Source organism: Pangasianodon hypophthalmus, chromosome 22 (assembly GCF_027358585.1).
Source record: "Pangasianodon hypophthalmus isolate fPanHyp1 chromosome 22, fPanHyp1.pri, whole genome shotgun sequence".
NCBI lineage: Eukaryota > Metazoa > Chordata > Actinopteri > Siluriformes > Pangasiidae > Pangasianodon > Pangasianodon hypophthalmus.
The window spans coordinates 2,226,097-2,248,333 of record NC_069731.1 but is presented as its reverse complement, the minus strand read 5'-3'; the positions used below and the strand labels follow the sequence as shown (position 1 = coordinate 2,248,333).

Below are 22,237 nucleotides of genomic sequence, written 5' to 3'. Positions count from 1 at the left end.
ACTGTTGTTCTATGTTAAACATATTACTGTTTGTCTTCAAAAAGTATCTTGGATGAAAATCGGTGCATCCCTAGTTAGCGGTTTAGTAATCAGATGTGTCACACTTTTATTAAATCCTGTCCTCTGTGATTAGTGATTAGTGATACTGTTGGTCTTTGCTCATCCGTTTAACAAAATACTGAAGAACTATACAACTGCGCCATCCACTGGACAAGTCAGTGAATGACGTTAAAGAAAAAGAAAACCTTCCTGTACCTCAGCTTGCAATCAGAAACGTTCACAGTGTATTAACATACACCCAGTTGCCAGTTTAAGGGGTCACAAAAACAGTACTGATACAGTGTGTCTCAGTTTTTGGTCAACAGAACATTGAATTATTGCATTTAGCAGAGCACTGCAGGATAACATTTTCAGGTTCTGGCGCTCGGACTAGCAAGCGCAAGAATTTCAGCAGCACCGTTCACAAATTTTCAAAGCACTAAAGCATAGTTCATAGAAATGGTTAAGTGTGTTAACTTTTGAGCTTTTTTTCGTGCAAATGCAGTCCATTGGACTACATTACACACTGTACAATACACTGGATTATACCAAGGAACCATCCTACAAGGTGTACACTCGTTCGTTATGGCTGTTTTTTTCTCCCAGTTATGAGCATGTGAATCAGTTACGAGATCTGAGCATGATGCGGAAACGTGACGGTGCTCTTGTGTTCTGCATCGACTACAGCGATTGACTACAGAGAACACCTTCAGCTCTGGCACACTGACCAACGAGAACAATTCGACAAAATGAAATCAGCAGGTGAAACAAGAACGTTTTCAAATAATGGGAGGCGATTTTTTTTTACGCTCAGGTTTGTAGTAAAAGCAGTATTCAGTGTACAGAGAATCGTGGACCTTGTGAATAGGCATATGCTGATTTTTTCCCCAAATAATTTACTAATGTATTATTAGGGTTTAGGGAGCATTATCACATTTTAGTATTTTACTAGATTTTCAAACTTTCATGTAATTTCTTCTAAATATGTTGTTTGAAATAAGGAACCATATAAACACAATAATTTATTTCAGGAGATAACAATGAATGGGTTTCGCGATATTCCGAAGTGTTCATGCCAATACTGTGTGTTGATTATCGACACATGCCTACTTGCAAAACCTATATTTTAGCAGTGCTTTGAGAAATTAACATTAATCTCGAAAAGGACTGGCGCGAGACTGAAAAGGCAACTAGGAAACAGCAAGGTCGAGTCAAATTAGTGCTGAACTCCTCCACGGAGTCTTGCCAAAACACTGTCTGATGGTGAACAGAACAGGCTGGTGTCTTCATCATCGTCATCATCATCATAGCAAAGAAAAACATGCAATGTCAGGATATTAGAAAAGTGCTTGACTTTGTGCAGAGAAAAGTCCACTGACCCACCTTTTATTATTTGGAGGAAGAAAACAGCACGTCTTGCTATTTCTATTCACCCTACAGGTCGGATTAACTTCAGAGGATTAAAAAAAAATTCCTCAAACCTTTGAGTATTTTAGCTGAGGGTTACAATATCTAAAGACTTCAGCAGATGATTACAGCAGGATGAACATTTTCTGAGACTAGAGTCTTTAATTAATATAAATTAATACGGCATCTCAAACAAGTGTCTTGCTGACTTGGACACAACGTTAACTGCTTTCTGTACCTGCTAGATTCGCTCTTCACCTTCACCTACAAGTTACTATACAGTAAGACCTTTGGCTGTCAAAGTTTTGCCCCATCGATTGGAGATACCAGACAAGCAAAATGGTCAGAAGAATCTTGTTAGGACATGGCTTTGGGGCAGAGATAAAACATTGGGTGATTTGGGTTTAAAAAAAAAAAAAATCTCTAGATTCTTATGGCAAAATTCTCATTAAACCATATTCATCCCTTGCCAACATGCCTCCAAGAGTCACTGAATGTCTTGTAAATGTGAAGCTGTACAAATGTGCATCTTCTGGTTGTGCTTCATGTTATATATCTTGCATGTAATGTCTTTATTCAATGCAGCACAAGTTTGTGCCACCCAGGACAAAAAAAACTGCCTCGACACCCTTGTCACAATCAGGGTGTGTTGCGACATAGCAAGAAAGAACGGCACAACGGCGCCGACGACAAATCTACCACCTAAAATCCACTGCAAAAGTAACAGAGGTATGGACTCCTGACTTTGCGCCCATCCCCTCAGTGTCGACTAAGTGTAGTCCCCTCACAACGGCACGGGAAGGCCCATCGAAATTCTGCAGCGAGATCCTGCTTGAGACCTGCTGAGTCCCACGTGGAGAAGACGGCACTACAGGGTACCAGTTGAACATGGTGCCACCTTAGAACCTGTGCATGGCCGTGTCAGTTTCTCTTCTCTTCAGCTCCTCCCTGTAGCAGTATGAGCAGTAGTTGCAGGTTTCTGGGTGTCCGTAATAGTTGCAGCTCGGTGTTCGGCACCGGCTTGACTGCAGGCTCGCCAATCCGCCGGCGCTGCCCAGAGAATAGTGCCTGACTGGAGGCGGACCACCTCGGCTGTCTAGTCCTGATAGCAAGCCGTTGGCATACGCGCCACCAACCGACTCACTGTGGAAGTCGGGTATATCCTGCTGATGGGTGTAAGAGGAAGAGAAGCAAGGTGCTGCACAGGCTGGGGCGGGTGGGTGGTAATGCCCGTGAGCATGGACAGGACCTTGGCTCAAGGGGCAGTGGCGGGGTAGGGTGGCGTAGGACGGCAAGCCCGGATAGGTGGATGGTGAGCCTCCAGCTAGCTGGCGCCGGGTGTCCATGTAGCCGGGGATGTGAAGGTGCTGGGGGAGCGGAGTGGGTGAGTGCTCAAGGAAGTTGGATCTGGGAATGGGCACAACTCCTGTATACAGTGATGGGGTAAAAGAGGGTGATTTGAGGGTGTTATAATGGGTATGTGGCGCTTCTGTCACATCCTCTTTTCCGTCAAAGCCTCGAAAACCCGATTCCGATGGCTCTTTCTTGGGTTGCGCTCCATTAATCACCCCTTTGCGCTCAGCCTCCCTTTTCTGCTCCTGCTCTGCACGGAAACGTTCCTCTGCATCCACCAGGTATCGCTGAATCATCTCTTCCTGGTACGGCTGCCGGTCGCTAGTAGTCAGAAGGCCGGCAAAAATGTATCGCCTTTCGCCCTGCATAGCTGCACGCAGGATGCTCAGACTCGCCTTTACGTCTGCGCTGTACTTGTATGAGTCGCCTTCAGAAGAGCTGTTTCCGTTCTGCGAGGATGGAGAGCCTTTGCCCGAGTCCTCCGAGCCGGGATGGGCTGAGGGAGAGCCGTCTTTGCCGTCCTTGCTGTCTTTGCGTCCACGAATGGACCCCTTTTTCTTCTCCGCACCTTCAGGCTTGCCAGAGCCACCTGCCCCAGCTTTTCCTGTCATTAAACCACCCACGTTCTTCTTCAGCTTGCTGCCCAAACTCTTACCAAAGCTGCCCAGCTTGTTGGCCACTGAGTCAGCCCTCTTCTTATCTTTATCTTTGTCCTTTTCTTTGTCCTTCTTGTTCTTCTCCTTACCCATCGTTCCGGTTGAGCCGCTGCTGGACGAACTCGAGGAGCTGGAGGATTTACCCGCCGTTCCGCTGCTGCTGCCTGTTGCACTGCTGTCCCCATTTCCATTGGAGCTGCTGCTCACAGACTCTTTATCGGATTCACCAGAATCAGGGGGCGTGCGGGCGTCCTCGCCGGCTGAGGCAGTCGGAGACTCGGGCTGGGCCAGAGGTGCTTGCTGTAGGGGGCAAGAAAAATGAAGTCACATAAAAGGAGGTCTAAGCAAAAAATATAAAAAAAAATTCAAAATGTAAATATTAGTTAAAAGGAATCAAAGTCTATGTATGCTTGTTAGCTTCAGCCAAGTGACATCATGCTAACATGTTCCCACTCCGGTGAAATATTCATTACACAGCTGATTTCGTAACAACAGTGCAGCCGTTTTATCGCATAAACAAAAAAAACACTGATGTTTACTGATTACCTTCTCTTTTCAGGTTAAACCGTTAAAATGTCAAATGTAAAAGCAAACAATATTACTCATATATTCTTCGGCCTAATGGCGGATCTTCTCAGGTAAGAGGCTCACCTGTACCTCACATGGCAGAGGAAGCCATGTTACGTTCATGTAGGTGTGCAGCAGGTGGAGCTTCGCCTCCAGAGATAAAGTAACACTGAAAAGAGAGATGAAACCTCAGGCCAAAATACACACAGTATATTTAATCAATAACTAATATTAACTAATATGACTAATAAACAACATTTGTGAATACAGGTAACAAAGGATGACTTGATAAATGAGCCAACTATTCATCATTGGTGCTATTTACGGTTTCATCTGCATTCTATTCATAGCAAGTGTTTAAATATAATCTCCACTAGTGACTACACTATAGTGTAGCTAATCTGGTGCATGAGCCAGTCCCCGCCTTTAATCCAGCAGGTCCTGAATCCTCAAAGCATCTTAAAGTAGGGAAGTTTAGGAGAGGAGGAGAAGTTCATCAGACTTTCACTGGCATGTGATAAACAATAAAGTGAGACCTGAATGAAACTCCAGTACTACAGTACATTATATAACAGTTGTGTTATGTAATTTGACATATTGTAAGTTTTCCTTGTACAGGTTTTTACTCAATGTTTACCATCTGTCAGAGTGCTGATGTGGGATCAGTAGTGGTGATTGTTGAGTTGAAAAATATACTACTAAAATTAGTACTGTGTGATAGTTTCGGCATATAAAATACTATGATTCTCTTTAAATAGTCCATTTTAAAACACTTAGTTCTGAAAATGTTTCCATAAAATTTGCTATGATACAAAATTCTCTCCATTTCACAGCCTTCCTTTCATTCACAGTATTTCTAAAACATTCAAAACCATAAGCTGACTCAAGATAAGTAAAGAATAAAACACTCTGTGTCGTGCCGTAATAGGAAACTAATCTACAACATTCCTATTATACCACATCAAGTTGACAACAAAAAGAATCACATTTAACACGTGGATGTCCATGAGACAATGTCCTGTTCTCACGCACATTACAGCAGCTGTGAACAGCTACACACACCTTCTGACCAATCAGAACCGAGAATTCAACGTCGCTGTGGTACAAAGCACTTTAAAATCTTTCTGGACACAGATAAGACATATTCTCTGATATGACTGGCAACTCCTCCTATAAGAATAGACTACAATATGAAATGAAGTCGGTACCTGGCGAGCATCACGTTGTCCACGTCGTCTTTGCCCCACTCCCAGTCCTTGCCTGGATCCACAGCAAAGTGCACAGGAAGCATCTTATAATCCGAGTCAGTCAGAGGAATCACCACTGCAGGGAAAATGTGTAATCAATACATCATCTTCAAGTGCACTCACCTCAGGGCTCACATTAATAGTATTTTAGACAGAAGTTTTATTAACTCTGGTGCATTTAATCATGAGCATTTGGGTTTGAGATGTCTATTTAGCTGCACAGTGTAGTGGCATGCTTATTTATTAGCGTTAAATGACGGCATTAGATCATGCCACAGTGGTGTCTCGTCAGTCAGCTTCATGGGGTGTCTTAAACAGACTTGCTGATGTGGTTTCTGACGCTGTGACACACTGTTGTCTATAAACACAGACAAAAAGACTTTGCGGAGCTAAAAACAGTTGTAGCTGAATCACTTTCCTCCTCCACCTACAGCAGAGCTGCTAAGATTGAAGACCATGTTGTGTTTTAGAAGTGATTCGGTCGTTATTTATGTTCTACAGATTTTTGATTTATGAGTTCATAAAATAATGATTACGTATAAATGGTGTTACTGAGCCCATCAGTGTCTTTTGAGCCCATCAGTGTCTTTTGAGCCCATCAGTGTCTTTTGAGGTGATAGTATGGTGATTTTGATTAAATTCTTCACTTATAAATACACTCTGCTGAGGAACATCATGGTCTGTCCTCCCCACCTTGCTCTTTGGAACCATCCTTCTGCTCCATGGAAACCAGGGCGGAGAAATGCGCCTGGTCGTAGGCCAGGACCAGTGGCGAGCGGTGACACTTGTGAGCCTGGACCTCCAGGGGTAGATAAATCCCACCAAACGGGATCGGGGCGAAGGCTGGAACATGTGATAGAGACAAAATAACATTAACATCTACAGTATGGTTACGCGTACAAAGACAGTTCAGTTGTATGCTGGTTTGTTTGTTTTCTTTGTTGGTTAGTTTGTTTTTTTATTTGTATTTTTAGTTTATTTGTTGGCTGCTTTCTTTATTGGTTTGTGTCTTTGTTGGTTAGTTTGTTGGATGGTTGGTTTGTTTTTTTGGTTTGCTGGCTGCTTTGTTTATTTCTTGGTTGGTTTGTTTTTTGGTTCGTTTCTTTGTTGGTTGATTTGCTCGTTGGTTTATTTGTTTCTTTGATTTTTGGCTTGTACCTTTGGTTTGTTTGTTGGCTTGTTCTTTTTTGTTTGTTTATTTGTTGATTGATTTGATGTTTTTCTTGTTGTTGGTTGATTTGTTGGATGGTTGGTTTGTGTTTTCGGTAGTTGGCTCACTGGTTGGTTTGTTGGTTGGTTTCTTTAGTGGTTTTTTTGGGTTATTTGTTGCTTGGATTGTTGGCTGTTTTTTTGGTTAGTTGGTCAGTTGGTGTGTTTTGTTTCCTCATTGGTTGGTTTGTTTCTTTTTCATTTTCTGTTATTCTAATTTCAAAATTATTAAAAATTAGAATGATTTTGAATGCACTTTATAATTTCCTTTTCTGTTTTTAAGTCTATAATAACCCTGAGTAAGGATTTATAACAGTAACTCTCAGAATCTGTGTGTGTGTGTGTGTGTGTGTGTGTGTGTGTGTGTGTGTGTGTGTGTGTGTGTGTCCTACCCTCTCCTCCTGAGTCTCTCAGCATGGTGTCAGCCACCACTACTATCGGTCTGCGGAGCACATGAGCCAGAACGAACACATGGAACTCCTCCAGACTCTCATACACCGGTTCCTCCTGCGACTCCGCACTGCACAACACAAACACACACCCAAACACACACACACCCCAATCACACACCCAAACATACGCAGACAGGAAGATATCTTCAGACCGTTTAGCTTATGGCATGACTGACGGTGGAGGACGGACGGAGCAGAAGTAAACAGAAGTAGTGAAAGGAAACAAACCCGTTGGTGCCATTTGTGCTGTAGTGTATCCTGGGTTCACTGGAGGCCAACTTCAACAGCTCATTCCATTCCTTCTGCCATTCCTCCTCAGTGTACACCAGCCCTGACTGTGCACGCGCACACACACACACACACACCCACCCACACACACAGGAATGACAGCAATTAGCCTAGATTCTTGTGTTGGCCATTTATCATCGCTGACTGACGCCTTTGCAACACATCATTATGCGTAGATTGTGCAGTCAGCAGGTTGCGCCGTTCACACCCAACTCTTACACACTCACCTCTTTGTTCTGCATGGTCTGCTGCCACCTCCACCTGCGTTTCAGCGCCTCTCTCTCCTGGCCGTGGTCCATCAGGGCGTACAGAGACTTCCGCAGCATCAGGTCTCGATCGTGGAAGCCCCACATGCCTTCATGGTCACGTTGAAATCCGATAACATATTAAAACCAGCATATTAATATAATATAATATAATATACTGTCAAATGAATAAACACCTTCTGACCAATCAGAATCAAGAATTCATCAGCAGGGTGGTGTAGACTTTTCTTCCTGACACATAACAATTCCTCTGTTCCTCTGTATAGCTCTGATCGTGTTTACTATCTAAGACTTATTTATATCCCTCAGACTGTAATGAAGCTCTAATTAATTAACTAATGAGTTGTGACAAGCTGCTGCAGCGATGGAACTCATGGCATCACGGCATCAGCAGCATCAGAACATTCATTTGTGCACTCCATCTGCACGATTAAGATGATTTCAAAAGCCACCGTGCACTGAGAGGAAACTTTACCCACTGTTTCATTTCAGGAGGGTGTGAAAGACTTCTGTGCTGATCGCATACTCACCCAGAGAAGCGGCATGAAGGAGGCAGTTTCCATCTCCACTGGTAGCCAGGGGCAACAGACTCTGGCATCCTGAACCCAGCTTGGTCCACCAGTTTAGTCGACCTGCACACAATGACACCATGTTGGATTACTTTGAAAATATTACACAGACAGCTACCGATCGGGGGAGGGTAAAGGCTAACACGCGCTTCCTCTGTGACACATGAAGCCAGCCTCCACATCTTTTCAAACCCTCCTCATGTAAGGTAACACAAACTCGGAGGAAAGTGCTACTTGATCTCACAGACGCTCATGATTGGCTAGAGTCACTGTGATTGACAGGGGAAAGACAGCATGCCCCCTCCCACCCAGACAGCATGGACAATTTGGCTCTCTTGCACAGAATCCCTCTTAAAATAGGTGTCGAGATTCGAACAGAATAATTTAACAAATAAATATGTTTCTGAGTGACGTGGATGGTAAGTGTATCTGATTTCCTGTTGTGTGTCACTACATCATGTCCCTATGAGCGATTTAGCATTATACAGTGTTTGCGTTCTCAGTAACTGATACCTTAACACCAAACATTAAAAACCTGTATAAATATTTCCAGCACTTTGTAATGTAATCTCTGAAAATGCACAAAAGTTTAATTGTTCGTCTGACTAATAATGTGGCACCAAAATAAAACATATAAAACATTTAATTAAATTATAGCAGCACAGAGTAAAATTATTCCAATTACTGCAATTACATCAAATTACAGCAACACAGCCTTGACCTCACACTGAAAAATTAAACCAGAGCCCGGTTCTTCGTGTGTGAAATACTGAACACACTGGACTGACACGTTCCTGCTCAGATTTTAAATCATACATTTCTAAGCATTTTAAATAGGCTTAAAAAAGCGTGTACATGATATGTTACTAAATATATCGCAAAAATGAGGTACCAGCTATTTCGTGCACTAAAATTAACTGTAAAAACGTGTTCTCGTCTGGAGAAAAACGTGCTCTCGTCTGGAGAAAAACGTGCTCACGATTTGAACAAGCAGATGTTCACATCAAACATCAGAACGGGGGAAAAAATCTGTGATCGCAGTGACTTGGACTGTGGCATTGTTGTTCGGGGTGGCTGCGGATCTCCTAGGATTTTTACAGTCACTAGGGTTTACACAAAAAGGTGAGAAGAACAAAAACCATCCAGTAGTTCTGTGAGTGGAAAGGCCTTGTTGATGAGAGAGGTCAGAGGAGAACAGCGAGACTGGTTCGAGCTCACAGGAAAGATATGGTGACTCAAATAACCACTCTTTACAACCATGGTGAGCAGAAAAGCATCTCAGAACGCACACGAGCAGGAGACCACGTCAGGTTCCTCTCCTGTCAGTGAAGAACAGTAATCTGAGGCTACAGTGGGCATGGACTCACTGAAACTGGACAGCTGATTGGCTGATTGGATACCTGCATGAATGAGCAGGTGTACAGGTGTTCCTAATAAACCTGCCATTTCCAGGAAGCCCACGGTTATCTCGGATAACTCAATCTAGCTAACTTAATCAAGTTCAAAGAACTTATTTAGACTCATCACTATTAGAACATCCGTCTAACGTCATTTCATCTTAGATTTGATGTCCGAAGAACGGGATCCTGGCCAAAGTTTACAGCTTCACGCATCTGGAGTAAACATCGAAGAAGCTTGAACTTGGATTCGCTCATTACACTGATCCATTTAAAAAACTCTAGTTGTGTGTGAATGTAAATTATTTGCCTTGAATTTTATTTTACTCGGTTTCTGTTTCTTTACGTTTAGAATTCTGTTATAAATGAGATTTAAAATTAAAAATACAATGCAAAGACTAACCTGCGTGCTCGAGGGCCACCATCATGGACTGCTCGATGAGGTCGCGTTCGATGAAGCCGCGGAAATCGTCGCGGTACACGGTGAGGTCAGGCAGCTGGAAGGTGCAGACGGGGGTGTCCAGGAGCATCTCGGTACCAACACCACCACCTCCTACGCTGGACACGTGAGAGCGAGCCAGAGACACGATGGTGGAACTGGCGTGAGAGATTCCTCGAGACAGACGCTTCTCTGTGGCTGCAGGTCGACACGTGGACATGATACACTGAGTTATATTCATCATACACATATCACATTTAATAAAGTGACTATTAACAGAAAAATCCATCCTAATTTTTATAATTAACATAACTGTGATCTTTAGCAGCGTCCAGGATTTACTGTGTAATCAAATTCTGAGTTCATCTCGCACTACATCTCTAGCTAAAGACAGCGATGCAGCGGCGCTTTAGTCCTTCAATCTGTACAGCTCTCTCTTTCATCTGTACACTCTGCTGAAACAGATCAGCTTCCAAAGCTTCAACTTTCACGCTAATACACAGAACGTCATCCTGCAGCTCCCTAACTAGCCAAGCCGAGGCGCAACTGTGCCATATACAGTAGCTGCACGGCATTCTGGGACTTTGAGTCCAGCTTTTGCACCAATGTCTATGTCAGATTTAACGCCGGTGGAAGATGCTGAGTGAGGAAAGAAGTTTTATTGTTAGGAGCTAACAGCATAACCTGTTATTGCTTATGTTTGAGATTGCTGATTTCTCTTATTAAACATTTCGCTTAAATATCTGAGCAACGCACAACCATAAAAGGATATACAGAAAACAACAAACTAGCACCAGAATCTCTGAACAGATCAGAAATATTTCAATATAACCATACATTGTGTGTTTCAGGGTGGAGCTCAGCTGTAAGAAGTTTTAGATTACCGTGCCAGTGAGACGGACTGGTCCGACTAGCCTTCGACCGTGCCTAGCATTCTTGGGAATGTATCTGTTTAACACTGAGATGAAATGTTAAATGCATCCCGAGTGATGAGTAAGAAGCAGCTTCACAACGACGCCACTGCTGTCAACAGACTGAAATGGTCATCATACAGGACAACAGCGCAAACGCTTCATAAACACAGGAACATTCCGGTCTTCCTTAATCCGCGTCTTTGTTTATTAATTATACAGCGCAGCAGTGTTTTAATAAACTCACGAATAACCCTGGATTAGCTTTTGTGCTAGAGAAAGAGGTCATGATATGACTCAAGCATTGTTTTGAGAACGTCATTGTCACAGGTTTCCTTTTTCATAGTCACATACCTAGAAAGTTAGGATTATGACAAACCCCGCCTCCTGTAATTCAGCGTGTGGAATAAAGTCTAAAAATTCATAAGTGACACTTTGATATCTAAATTCGCATCATGGTTACTGTGACAAGTTTTTTTTGAGATAAAAGTTTTTTATTATTTTTTTAAATTGGGCTAATTTGGGCATTTAAAGCAAAGTGCTGAGTCTCCACCATTATGAGAAAATTAGGACCATGTCCATATCTAATGCTAGCAAAATATTTCTGGTATAAAATTTTAAAAAATGATGTCTTTATAATGAATAAAAATACAGGAGATGGTTATGGATGTTTGCTAATCGCTGGAAATGTCTTAATCACTTAAGGGACAGTGTGTGAAGAGTGATTTATTTAAGCAGGACGTACTCCTGTACTAATGTCTCTTCACTGTTATTTTTCACCAATCAGTGGTAGGTGATGTCATCACTGTGCGCCTCGAACTCATCCCTCTCACACACAGGTGTGTATTTCTGCATTTCGGTTTATAAAATGAAGTAAATTTCAGGCATCCGGTGGCAGTGTTTGGTCAGAAAGGTTGCTGGCGTGTGTCCGAGTGTGGCGAGCCTTCACCTTGCACCACGTCGTCCTGCCGGTGCAGCAGCGGCCGTCCCACTCTCGTCATGTCCTTGTGCTCCGTCAGCGTCTGCTCCCTCTCCTCTGGAAACGAGTAGGACAGACTCCCAGCATGCACCTGCCTCAGCTGCTCGAAATCGCTCAGGGCGGCTGTCAGGTCCCAGTTCTTACCTGAGGAGGTGCGAAAACAACTCACGTGAATGCGTCGGAGTATTTATTTAACCCTGTAGGCAAAACATCACGCAAGAGACGGAGTTTGAATATTAACCCGAATGTCAACACCGCTGACGGACATTCCGTCACTATCGCCCGAGCAAACGGCACTCTGTGCATGCCGCAGGACAATATATTTTTAAACACACATCCTTATCTGCGAGCAGCGTTGCCTGGCAACAATGCGCTAGGTTCATCCTGCTTCTCCTCGCTGTGTACATTCAGTTCACACGACTTTTTATTTATTTTTTTTTAATGATGAGTCAGGCAGCTGATCTAAAAGAGTGTAAAGAATTCAAAAAAAAGAGACCTTCTCTCAGGAATTCAGCATTTATGCATCAATTCTACGGCCTTGCGATTTAGATTTTTTCCCACAGTAAGTCCACTTCCTGCTTTCAGGAAGCAGGGCACAGAAGAGCACATTTCATATCCGGGCTGTTAGATTTGTGTTCCTGGCTGCCCAGAGGACACGTAGGGTCAATTCTGAGAGAGAGAAAAAAACTTTTCATCGGGTGTGTAAGGTTAATGTTAATGCGCTTCATGATGGTGTGATGATCCTTGATGCGGTAACTTTAACTTTATTTTCACACCAGTTGTCACAAATCCCAGTGTGTGGGTTAGGATTAGGTTACACACTGACACCAAATCCTTTAAAAGAGAATCACGATGCATCTAAAACTAGAATTATAATAATAATTATTATTATTATTATCATCAAGACATGAAAAATGTGTGCAAGTCTTTATTTTACGGGGCCAAGCAACGAAGGTATATGAGGACACTATCATACTGGAAGGTTTTCTTCTTTTCCTTCTTATTTTTTATACTTTGACATTGGAGTCTATAGCAACCCATAGAACATTTCAGTAGCTTTTTAAAAAAGCTGGCACAGTGATAGAAGTCGCTTTTAGGTTGACTTCAACCTGCACAGCAGTTGGAAATACATCTGCTATAATAACTCGTAGAAATGTAGAAAATAACATCATAGAACCATGATTCTTTTCGGCAACACCAAACTGTTTTTTCAATTCAATTCCGTTATATTTGTATAGCACTTTTAACAATGGACATTAATGCGTCAAAATGCGTCATTTTGATTAAATTAAATCAAAATAAATTGTAAATGTGTGAATTTATCCCTAATAAGGGAGCCAGAGGCGATGGTGGTGAGGAAAAACTCCCTGAGACGATAGGAGGAAGAAACCTTGAGAGGAACCAGACTGGGTGATAACGGTTAGTGCGATTATGAATACCTCCCTTCTATAACTGTGTACTACATGGACAAATAGTGTAACTGTGCGACCAGTAAATTCATCACAGTTTTCACATGAAGTCTGGTTTGTTCTTGTTTTTCAGAATCATGAGTCCAACCTGAACAAAACTTGTTTCTCAGATTTTTGTTACGGGGGACGGTTTGTCCACAACATGCAAATGAAACTGATGGTTAAGCCGCCAAACAGGAAGTGAGGCCACTTCTCGGAAACACGTTTATGCAATGTTACACACGTTTAGCAACATGACCTAATGTCCACAAACAAGTTTTGAGTTCATGTTACAGGACACAGGAAGTGAGGCAATGTCTCAGCAAAGGCTTGACTGTTTATTGCCATCGTATTTCATATATCTTCAAGAGAAAAGGCGCTGATGGTCTTAATCGCTGCTTGCAGCTATCTTTGTAAAAAATATATTTCTTAATTTGTATTATATTTTGTTTATCTTTGTTTACCTGATTGTTAATTTGTCCCCTTTGTTTTTTTTAAGTAAAGAAAAATGTTTTTTTTTTTCTTCATCTCATATCAAAACCAATAATAAGATTGGTGAGAGAAAGAAGAAAAGAAAAGAAAAAAAAAAAAAAAAAGACTGTGTGAGTTTACGAGTCTCACCCTCCAGTAGGTCTCTGGCCAGTCCGGGTTCGGCTCCTGTAGAGCGGACAAAGTCGGACAGGACTGCGTCCATATCCAGGGTCATGTGATCATGAAGCGACGGCGCTGCAGGGGAACATCAGGGCAGCGGAAACGAACAGGAGAGAGACTCTCCTACAGCCCACGATCAACACCGCTACAGCAACACCTACAGAGAGAGAGAGAGAGAGAGAGAGAGAGAGATGTGTTAGATATGGCCAGACGTAAATCGCTACCCAACAGATACCACAATTACTGGAAAGTCCAGGAAAATTTGGTGGCTTTTTTTGATACTTTGGACAAAAATGACATGAGTCTGTGAGCGAGGAAGCGAAAAAACATCAGATCACAAGTCATAGGATTGATCAGAGGAATCATAAGAGCCGAACGTTTGGATATGCTGCTTTACCTCATCATAGCTAATTTGCATAAAACTGAGAAAATCTCAATCTAAATGTTGCTGAAATTGCAGCTCCACAATTTTATGCACATGCATACAAAATACACAGTCAACTGCTGCTTTGTCGTTTGCTAGCGTGAGCGTAAGGCAATGTTTTTTTAAAACCCCCTTTACAAAGGTTGCCAATACTTCTAGAGCCGATTACACAATATTTTCTTCTTTAAAATAAACTGCTATACGTCTGTAATATTGTACTTCATAAGACGGGCCTGCTCTCTCCCTATAAGGTCACATGACTTGATATTTAAACTGGTGCGTTCATGGACACTTTGCGAATCAATACGCGGTCAAACGTTGTGTTTGTGACGCTGGAACTGCTCGGTAATCAATTAAGAGTCTCCTCAAGGACACGTCTGTGAAGGACCTTCAGCGCCAGGAAGTCACGTGGTGCAGCTGAGATTCAACTCGCTGGAACTGTGTCACACTGCATTGTGAGAATTAATCATGACATCGATATTGCATCATCATATCGCCCAGCCCTTTCTGAAGTAAATATGATACAGTGAAAAAGAGGAATAATGATGGTGAATAATGTCACACTGTGTGACACTTACACACTCAGTACTTCGGACTCTGGTGTGTCACTACATGGTCCTAGAAGCCACAGGACAGATATCGTCCAAAAAAATCATAAATCACTGAAATACGACAGCGCAAAAACAGCACAAAAAATTCTAATCTAATCGCACAAGCGACGTAATTGAATACAAATGTAATTCGGAAAAGAAGATATGTTCAAAACTGATACGAATACAGATACAAATAGTAGGAGCATTATTTGTTTTAGAGCTTGCCAGAAATGTTCAAAAGCTATCTGGTCGAGACTAGAGCTGAGCATCAACACGCAACAAAAAATTTGCATGAGTGGGAGGTTTTTACTTTCATGCTGTCAGATATGAAGCTCCCAGGACAAAGAAAGACCACAACCAGATAAGAAATCTTTACTGTCATTATACTTGTATACAAAGAAATCTGCTAATCATTAACACATGCGGCATTCATTCATTCATTCATTCACTCATCCTTGGTATCTGCCTGGTCAGGATCGTCATAGTGTACTAGTTTGTTTACATTTTCGGAAATCTTCATCTCTATTTGAGAACGATGATGAACTTGAGTAATGTAGATGAGGCTGAGGAACTGTCAGAGATTTAGGCCACGCCCACTTTTGGTTTAACTATACAGACACAGATAGTATCATTGCGTTACACCCCAAAGTGACATCATTTACAACGGCAGTGAGGTTCACACTCATCCCACTCAAGCTGGTTAATGCTTGATTAATGCTGGTTAATCACAACGTACGCCATGTTGATCTACAGCCCAACAACTCATGACTCATAACTTCTCATCTATCATTGGGAAAAGGCGTGTCACTATGAGGCAATGAAAAAGGACACAAAAAAAAAAAAAAAAAAAAAAAAAAAAAAAAAAAAAAAACGCTAAAAAGGGCCTTTTCAGAGAGGGAACATTTTCAGTCAGTGACTTCATAGGGAACAGTGAGAGGAGAGAAAAGTGCAGCCGCTGCCAGTTCTGTGCCATCGCATTTCTCTCACACACACACACACACACACACACACACACACATTCTACCTGCTTTGGAATGAGGAGGATGATTAAACACGGGTGTTGGCCTAGTTAGAAAACAATCGTCGAAGAATGCAAAAAAAACTCTGCGAATTTCATAAGAACCAGTTTTATCAAGCAACTGAAAGGCTGGAAAATGACTACGGATGGAAAAATGTAAAGCTTTACTTTCTAAAAAGTTTCATCTCTAAAGCATCTCTGAACAGCAGCCGCTTTAACCCTCACGTTCTGTTCGTCACGTCCAACACCATCACTTTAGAATGTAGAGAAATACAGAAAAATATCTTTTATTCATGATGGCGTGTGGTGTGTGTGTGTTAGAGGTGTAACAATTATTTAAAAAAAAAAAAATCATATTTTTATTTTTAAAGGTACAATAGTCATTTTTTTCACTTGTACAGATAACCTGGAAAAAAGTAAAACATGATAAAATATAAAAAAAAAAGTTTTAAGCCATGATATTAGCACAAGCGTACTAAGAGGCTGAGAAAATCCATTTGGAAAACTGACTTCCGGTCCGGAAATCTTGTTTGTGTTTGGATCCACCTCCTGTCAGTCATTTTATAGATACTCTACTCTACAGGCCACGGTAGATCCTGGGGGCGGAGCTTTGTGAACTAGGGTCGGAATGGGGGCGGGGCTCATAGCTCAAATGTGGAATCCACCTACTTAAATGTTAGAGACTTGATTGTGAGAAAAAAAGCAGACTAATCTTATCTAATGCACCTTTAAATAGTCCTTCACTACGTCATAAATATTAACGAATGAACGATATCCCAGATTCTGAACAACACTGGTCACATATTGATCAGAGGATACTACAGGAATCGCATCGTATCGTAGCTGATTCATGAGCACCGTCAAAAATACTGACTCAAATCATATCGCATTGTATTGCGTGTGGAAGGAATAAGACATTCTGTAACATTACAGTTACAAACATCTTTATTACAAAAAGAACATAATGCAGAATTTTACCAATCCATGATTTTTCACAAATGTCTGTCAGCGAAATTGAGCACATAATCACACTAACTGATCATTTTTAGCATTAAAATGTAGCAGTAGGATGTAAAATGTTAACATTTTGATGTAAAAAAAAGCATCATCATCATTTTCCGTAGTCATATCGATTTTCCTGATTAATAAAGTGATGAATAAAGTAATAAAGTGCTTTCTATTGTCTTTATTCCCCGAGCCTGACTGAGATACTTAAGGTCACCTCATTAACTTTAACGACGCCGATTAGTGGGAGAAAAAAACATCCGAGAAGCAAATGCTGAGCCTGAATAAAGTCCAAGCAGCTACTAATGAATATTTTGGTGTCAAGTCAGATCTTTAAGGGAACAGCCGTCCCTGTACCTCAGCGCTGTGCTAATGAGTCCAGCTGGCAGCGGCTGCCAAACCTCGCACGTTCTCACGCACACACACACACACACACACACACACACACTCAGAGAGACAGGCGAGGACTTGTCGACTCATGCTCGACACGGCACTTAGTCACTCGATGGAAGTGGCATCTGTCACTTCGTCCCATCAGGAAATATGCCGTATTCGACTTACCTCAGTACCTCGACTTACCACGCTACAAAGTGGGGAAAAAAAAAAAAACACGGATGTTTCTAGGTTTGTCTTTTGCTCTCAACAAGCTAGCCATCTAACCGTTTTGAGTGATGTATATTTACATCTGTAGAGTCAGCGTTATAGCTCTAAGAAGCGAATATGTCTGAATGTTCTGTATGTTGATTGATCTAAAGCTAGTACATGTATATACACCATAACTCCTTTGTTTGCTGTTTATGTTGTGAGCAGCACTTGCTGAACTCGGGGTTGAGGAGATCGCTCTGAGAGTTTTGAGTTACGGAGTTTACGAGTTTTAGTCGAGTGTGGCAATACAGCTCTTTGTCTGTACAATTAGCTCGTTCTGGCTCGATCGAAAACCGAAAAAGCCTTTGAATCCAACATTTGCTTGAAACACCAAATGAGTATCGTGACTCTTAGATTTGAAATCTGAATCCTTATTATTTACCTAAAACCTAACCATTAAGTGTGGCAAGAACATCACAATATTTTTAGTAAGGAATAAAACAACGACAGTGTATATGTTCCTGTTACCACCCAGAAGCTGAATATTTTCCGATAACAGCATGTGTTTTATTCCTCTTATACATAACCATTAAGATTTCTATTAATTAACGACAGACACACGATTTACTTCCTGTTATCATTACAAACAGCCGTTCCTTCACCAGCCTTTTAGTGTCAAACGGCAGATTGTCCTGTTACCGAGAAACTCCAAAGAAGCGTAAACTCCTCTGTCCTGAAGATGTCGGAAAAGTTACAGCTTTACCTCTGACTGTTACAAAGCGCTGACACTGGAGACTCCTTCCATAAGATGTTCAATAAACACATTTCTCCTTACAGAAGAAGTCACAGTATCAACAATTATACGTTTTTATTTGGTAAATTATTAGTCGTGGTGTCCTTGTGTAAGTTGTTACTATAGACACGGGCATTAATACATTCCTGCGATTTGGCTTACAATTGACACGTATTCGACTGTAAGGCATTCACTATCAGGTATTTCTACAATACTCAATATATAACAATATGCGCGTTTCAATAATTAGACAATATCAAAAAGTCTATACAAGTATCATTTCAGTTATGTTAACATAATTGCAACAAACTCAAGTTTAGCATCTCTTTAGAGAAACAATGGAGTATTTCACCGGTGCAGAAATGTCAACGATGCTCACCATAAGATAAGGAAAATAAGTTTTGATGCATCGATATACCATTGTCTCACCCGACCCTGACGCACAGCGCTAGAAATGACATAAAAAAAAGCGGAATTTCAATTATGGATAACGCAATTAATTTTGAATTTATTGTTTTTCCTAAGTGCCACCTCAGAGCGCCAGCATTCTCACTGTCCGGATTCTTGATCGTCACATACAGAAATCTATAACCTCGGTGACCTCATGTTTGATTTCCTTCGCGTTTTGCGTGACGATGCTGCATTCTGTTAAGTGTGAAATGTTCGAGATATAATAATCTAAACGCAGCTTAGGCTCCCTTCCTCTAAACCGTTATGTATTTCCAAGAGATAAAGGGGCAGGTAGTAAGCGCACACACACACACACAAACATATATATATATATATGTACATACACACACACAGCTCTAAACTAGGCCAAGCACTAATACTGGCTTGTGAAGCTGAAGAGAGCCTCCAGGGCCTGGACCTGCGAGAACACTGCAGTGAGTCACGGCTCCAGCACCGTCCATCACCACCGGCCGCTCCACATCCGTCTGTTCACCGCCTCCTCTTAAAGGAGACAAGCTCAGATAGAAAAAATATGAAGAACTAAATATCTGAAGGACTCAAAGTGTACTAATAAACAATCACAGCAATCCAAGCATACTGTTCACAGCGTGATTTTAGCTCTGATTTCACAGTCGCAGACTAATTTCCTGGCTCGATGATCACTTTGCTACTTGTACAGTCTGCAAGCGATTGCCAATATTTTCAAGCACGTTCGATATTCAGTGTTCTCAGCGATGAATCATGTAATGTCAAACAGCCAATAAGAGTCAGACAGGAAATCGAATTTATCTGCTGTCACACGCAGCAGATCCCTGAATCCAGTTTATCATCCGTTTATTTGCGTCTGTCTAAATGTAAGCAGAATAACATCACGTCTAAGAAATGATTTGCCATGCGAAACCAAAAATTCGTTAGGAACTGCAAAAATAAAAACAAACACGACATGCTTCCTTGCGATGCGCTTTATAAAAACACTATTTTTTGCATTGTGCCTCCAGTTCTCGTTGCAGAACAGACAATCACTGCCTTCTCCACATATTTCTCATTTTTCTTGTTTAAGTACAAAATAGTGACAAAGTCAAATGATGGCCATCGCTCATGAACACCACCGCTGCATTATTACACAACGTGATACATAACGTGCATCGTAGAAATGTCCTCAAGTATCGTGATATGATATTTCGGTCATATCACCCAGGGATGCTAATAACGATAATAATAATAATAATAAGAAGAAGAAGAATGCAATTATATAAACTTTGATAAAACAGTGGGTTGTGTTTTCCACCACTGTAATAAAATGTACAAATTGAGGATCTCCTGGTTATGCTTCTCGAACCCCACGCTGGAGAACCACGAGTGTAGCGCATGAGCCTTGACTGCGATCGACCGTATAGTACACACACCACTACGTCCATCACACAACTGACAGCCAGCGACTGAATCAGTGTGAGCGGGTCAGTGATTCTGCGATTTAGCTGATCGTCCAAATCTTGCTTTAACTGCGTCAGGGTCAGGAACTACAGGAACGTCATCAGAGCTACTGAAGCAGCTTCAAAGCTTTTGCAAACCAAATCAGGCAGATGGTGTGTATATAATGTGTGTGTGTGTGTGTGTGTGGAAGGTGGGAGGGGGTGATGAGTTTCAGTCATGAGGACATTTCAACACTCATTTGAGAGAGTTTAATAGCAGGAATGTGAAGGGGAAAACCCTGACTAATTCAAGACAGGAGCATGATTAATGTCAGACAGGAACAGAAACAGAACCAGAAACAGGGGGAGGTCCAAGACACCACACATCATTTGTTTAAAGTGGCACTGTGACGAGATCTCCCTGGCAGCGTCGCGCCCAGACACACGTCCGCATCCCGCTGCCGTGGCCATTCACTGGTGTCAACGACGTCAGGTGTAAATCCCGTACAAGGATACAAGGATTTCTCCTCTACGAGTTCACTCACAAGATTTATTACTAAAAATAAGGAACGAAACACTCTGTGTCATGCTGTGATAGGAAAATAATCAACGATAGGGTCGCATAACGAATCAGAGTTACTGTTACCACACAGAAGGTGACACTTTTCCAAAAACAGCATGTGTTTATTCCTCTCCTTACACCACAGCAATTCTCCAATGAATACACTTTTTTATTTATTACAGAGCATGCTGTACTTTTTTTTATCTGTTTATAGTTACAATTAATGTTGTGGAACATTCACGAGACAAGTTAGCAGCTATAAAAATCATTCATGGTGTTCAACGCCTAGAACGTTTCATTCTGCTCTATCTCTGTTAAAAATGCGTAAAGTCTAATTTATTTATTTAATTAGCACATTTAAAAACAAATAAGCAGGCGTAACTTAAAAGTCCAAAGATACATTTAAAGGCTTTAAAAAAATCACTTTTTAAATTAATTTATTGTGGTGAGCCAAGGATTATCAAACTGAACGTCTTTTTCTGCATAATGAGACGTGACGAGATGCAGGGAAGCGGTTAATGTCCGTGTTTTTTCTGTGTGCAGGTAAGAATTTTTATTGTAACTTTAACAATAGTTTGTGGTGTCATTTGGTGCAACCGTTAATTTCTTTAGCAGTATATAAAGTCGAATTAGGCTACGACAGAACTTATGGATTTGTTCAAACAAATCTGTTGCCCTGCGCCGCGTCATGCTTTCTGTCAGCAGATCATCGGATCATCAGCTCACTGCATAATGACTTCCCAAAGCCTGAGACACACAACTCTGCACTTCTGCGTCTCATTAAAAAGTCGTTAACACGAAGCTGCTAAAAGATTGCTCATCGGGGCCGATGCTGATGCTGTTCTGTCGATTTGCAGTGAAGCGACTGTGCTCGAGACACTTATATCGCTTGTTAAAGCTCCGCTGCAAGCCTCGATCGAGGCGGTAATCTGTCACTCGTTCAGCAGCACAATGAAAACATGATGAAAATCTCTTTCCTTTTTTTTAACGACCTGAAACTGACCCCTTTGTTTGTTTTTCCTGATACAATTTTCTCTTCATTTACATCTGAGTCACTGTTTGCTCATTTGTTTGTATTAGAGTTTATTGCCAAAGCAGCTTCAATGGCTATTTCATGGAGAATACAGATACTCAAACATTCAATAAAATTCAGCTTAAAAAGTCACACGTTTCTGCACAACATGACGGCTCTATAAAGATTCTTTAAATTTAATTGTGACAAGAATTGTAATAGTTTTTCTTACAAAACAAGTCTTTCCCCATAAATACCCATGGGTCAGTCTGGTGCGGCCTACGTGCCACCGAGTCACTGTAACAGCCTCTCATGTTTCAAAGCTCAGACTAAAACACTCCTCTTCGCTCTTCACAGAGTCGACCCGTGAGATATTAACTTATATTTTTTTCCCCTGCTCGATCTTTTTTTTTTTTTTTTTTTTAAATTGTGATAAATGATTTAATCGTCCAGAACAAGAACATTTCCATCATAATATAATCAGAGCTGGACATCGTGGCAGTGT

General features: G+C 41.5%; 1 protein-coding gene across 4 annotated transcripts in view; it reads right to left on the bottom strand.

Annotated features, from left to right (window-relative positions):
* Window positions 1–22,237, bottom strand: part of otud7b (OTU deubiquitinase 7B) — a 34,582-nt gene that overhangs the window by 2,442 nt on the left and 9,903 nt on the right. For 2 of the 4 annotated variants that reach the window (XM_026924481.3, XM_053228000.1), the window contains exons 2-12: window positions 13,849–14,035; window positions 11,750–11,923; window positions 9,854–10,087; window positions 8,015–8,116; window positions 7,446–7,573; window positions 7,159–7,265; window positions 6,871–6,998; window positions 5,963–6,112; window positions 5,231–5,345; window positions 4,107–4,191; window positions 1–3,755 (exon numbers count right to left, since the gene is read on the bottom strand). The exon at window positions 1–3,755 is cut by the window's left edge and continues 2,442 nt beyond it. In XM_026924481.3, coding sequence (XP_026780282.1) covers window positions 2,346–3,755; window positions 4,107–4,191; window positions 5,231–5,345; window positions 5,963–6,112; window positions 6,871–6,998; window positions 7,159–7,265; window positions 7,446–7,573; window positions 8,015–8,116; window positions 9,854–10,087; window positions 11,750–11,923; window positions 13,849–13,933 — 2,718 coding nt within the window. In that variant the 5' untranslated portion in view covers window positions 13,934–14,035 and the 3' untranslated portion in view covers window positions 1–2,345. The other 2 variants (XM_026924482.3, XM_053228001.1) reach the window with 2 other exon arrangements.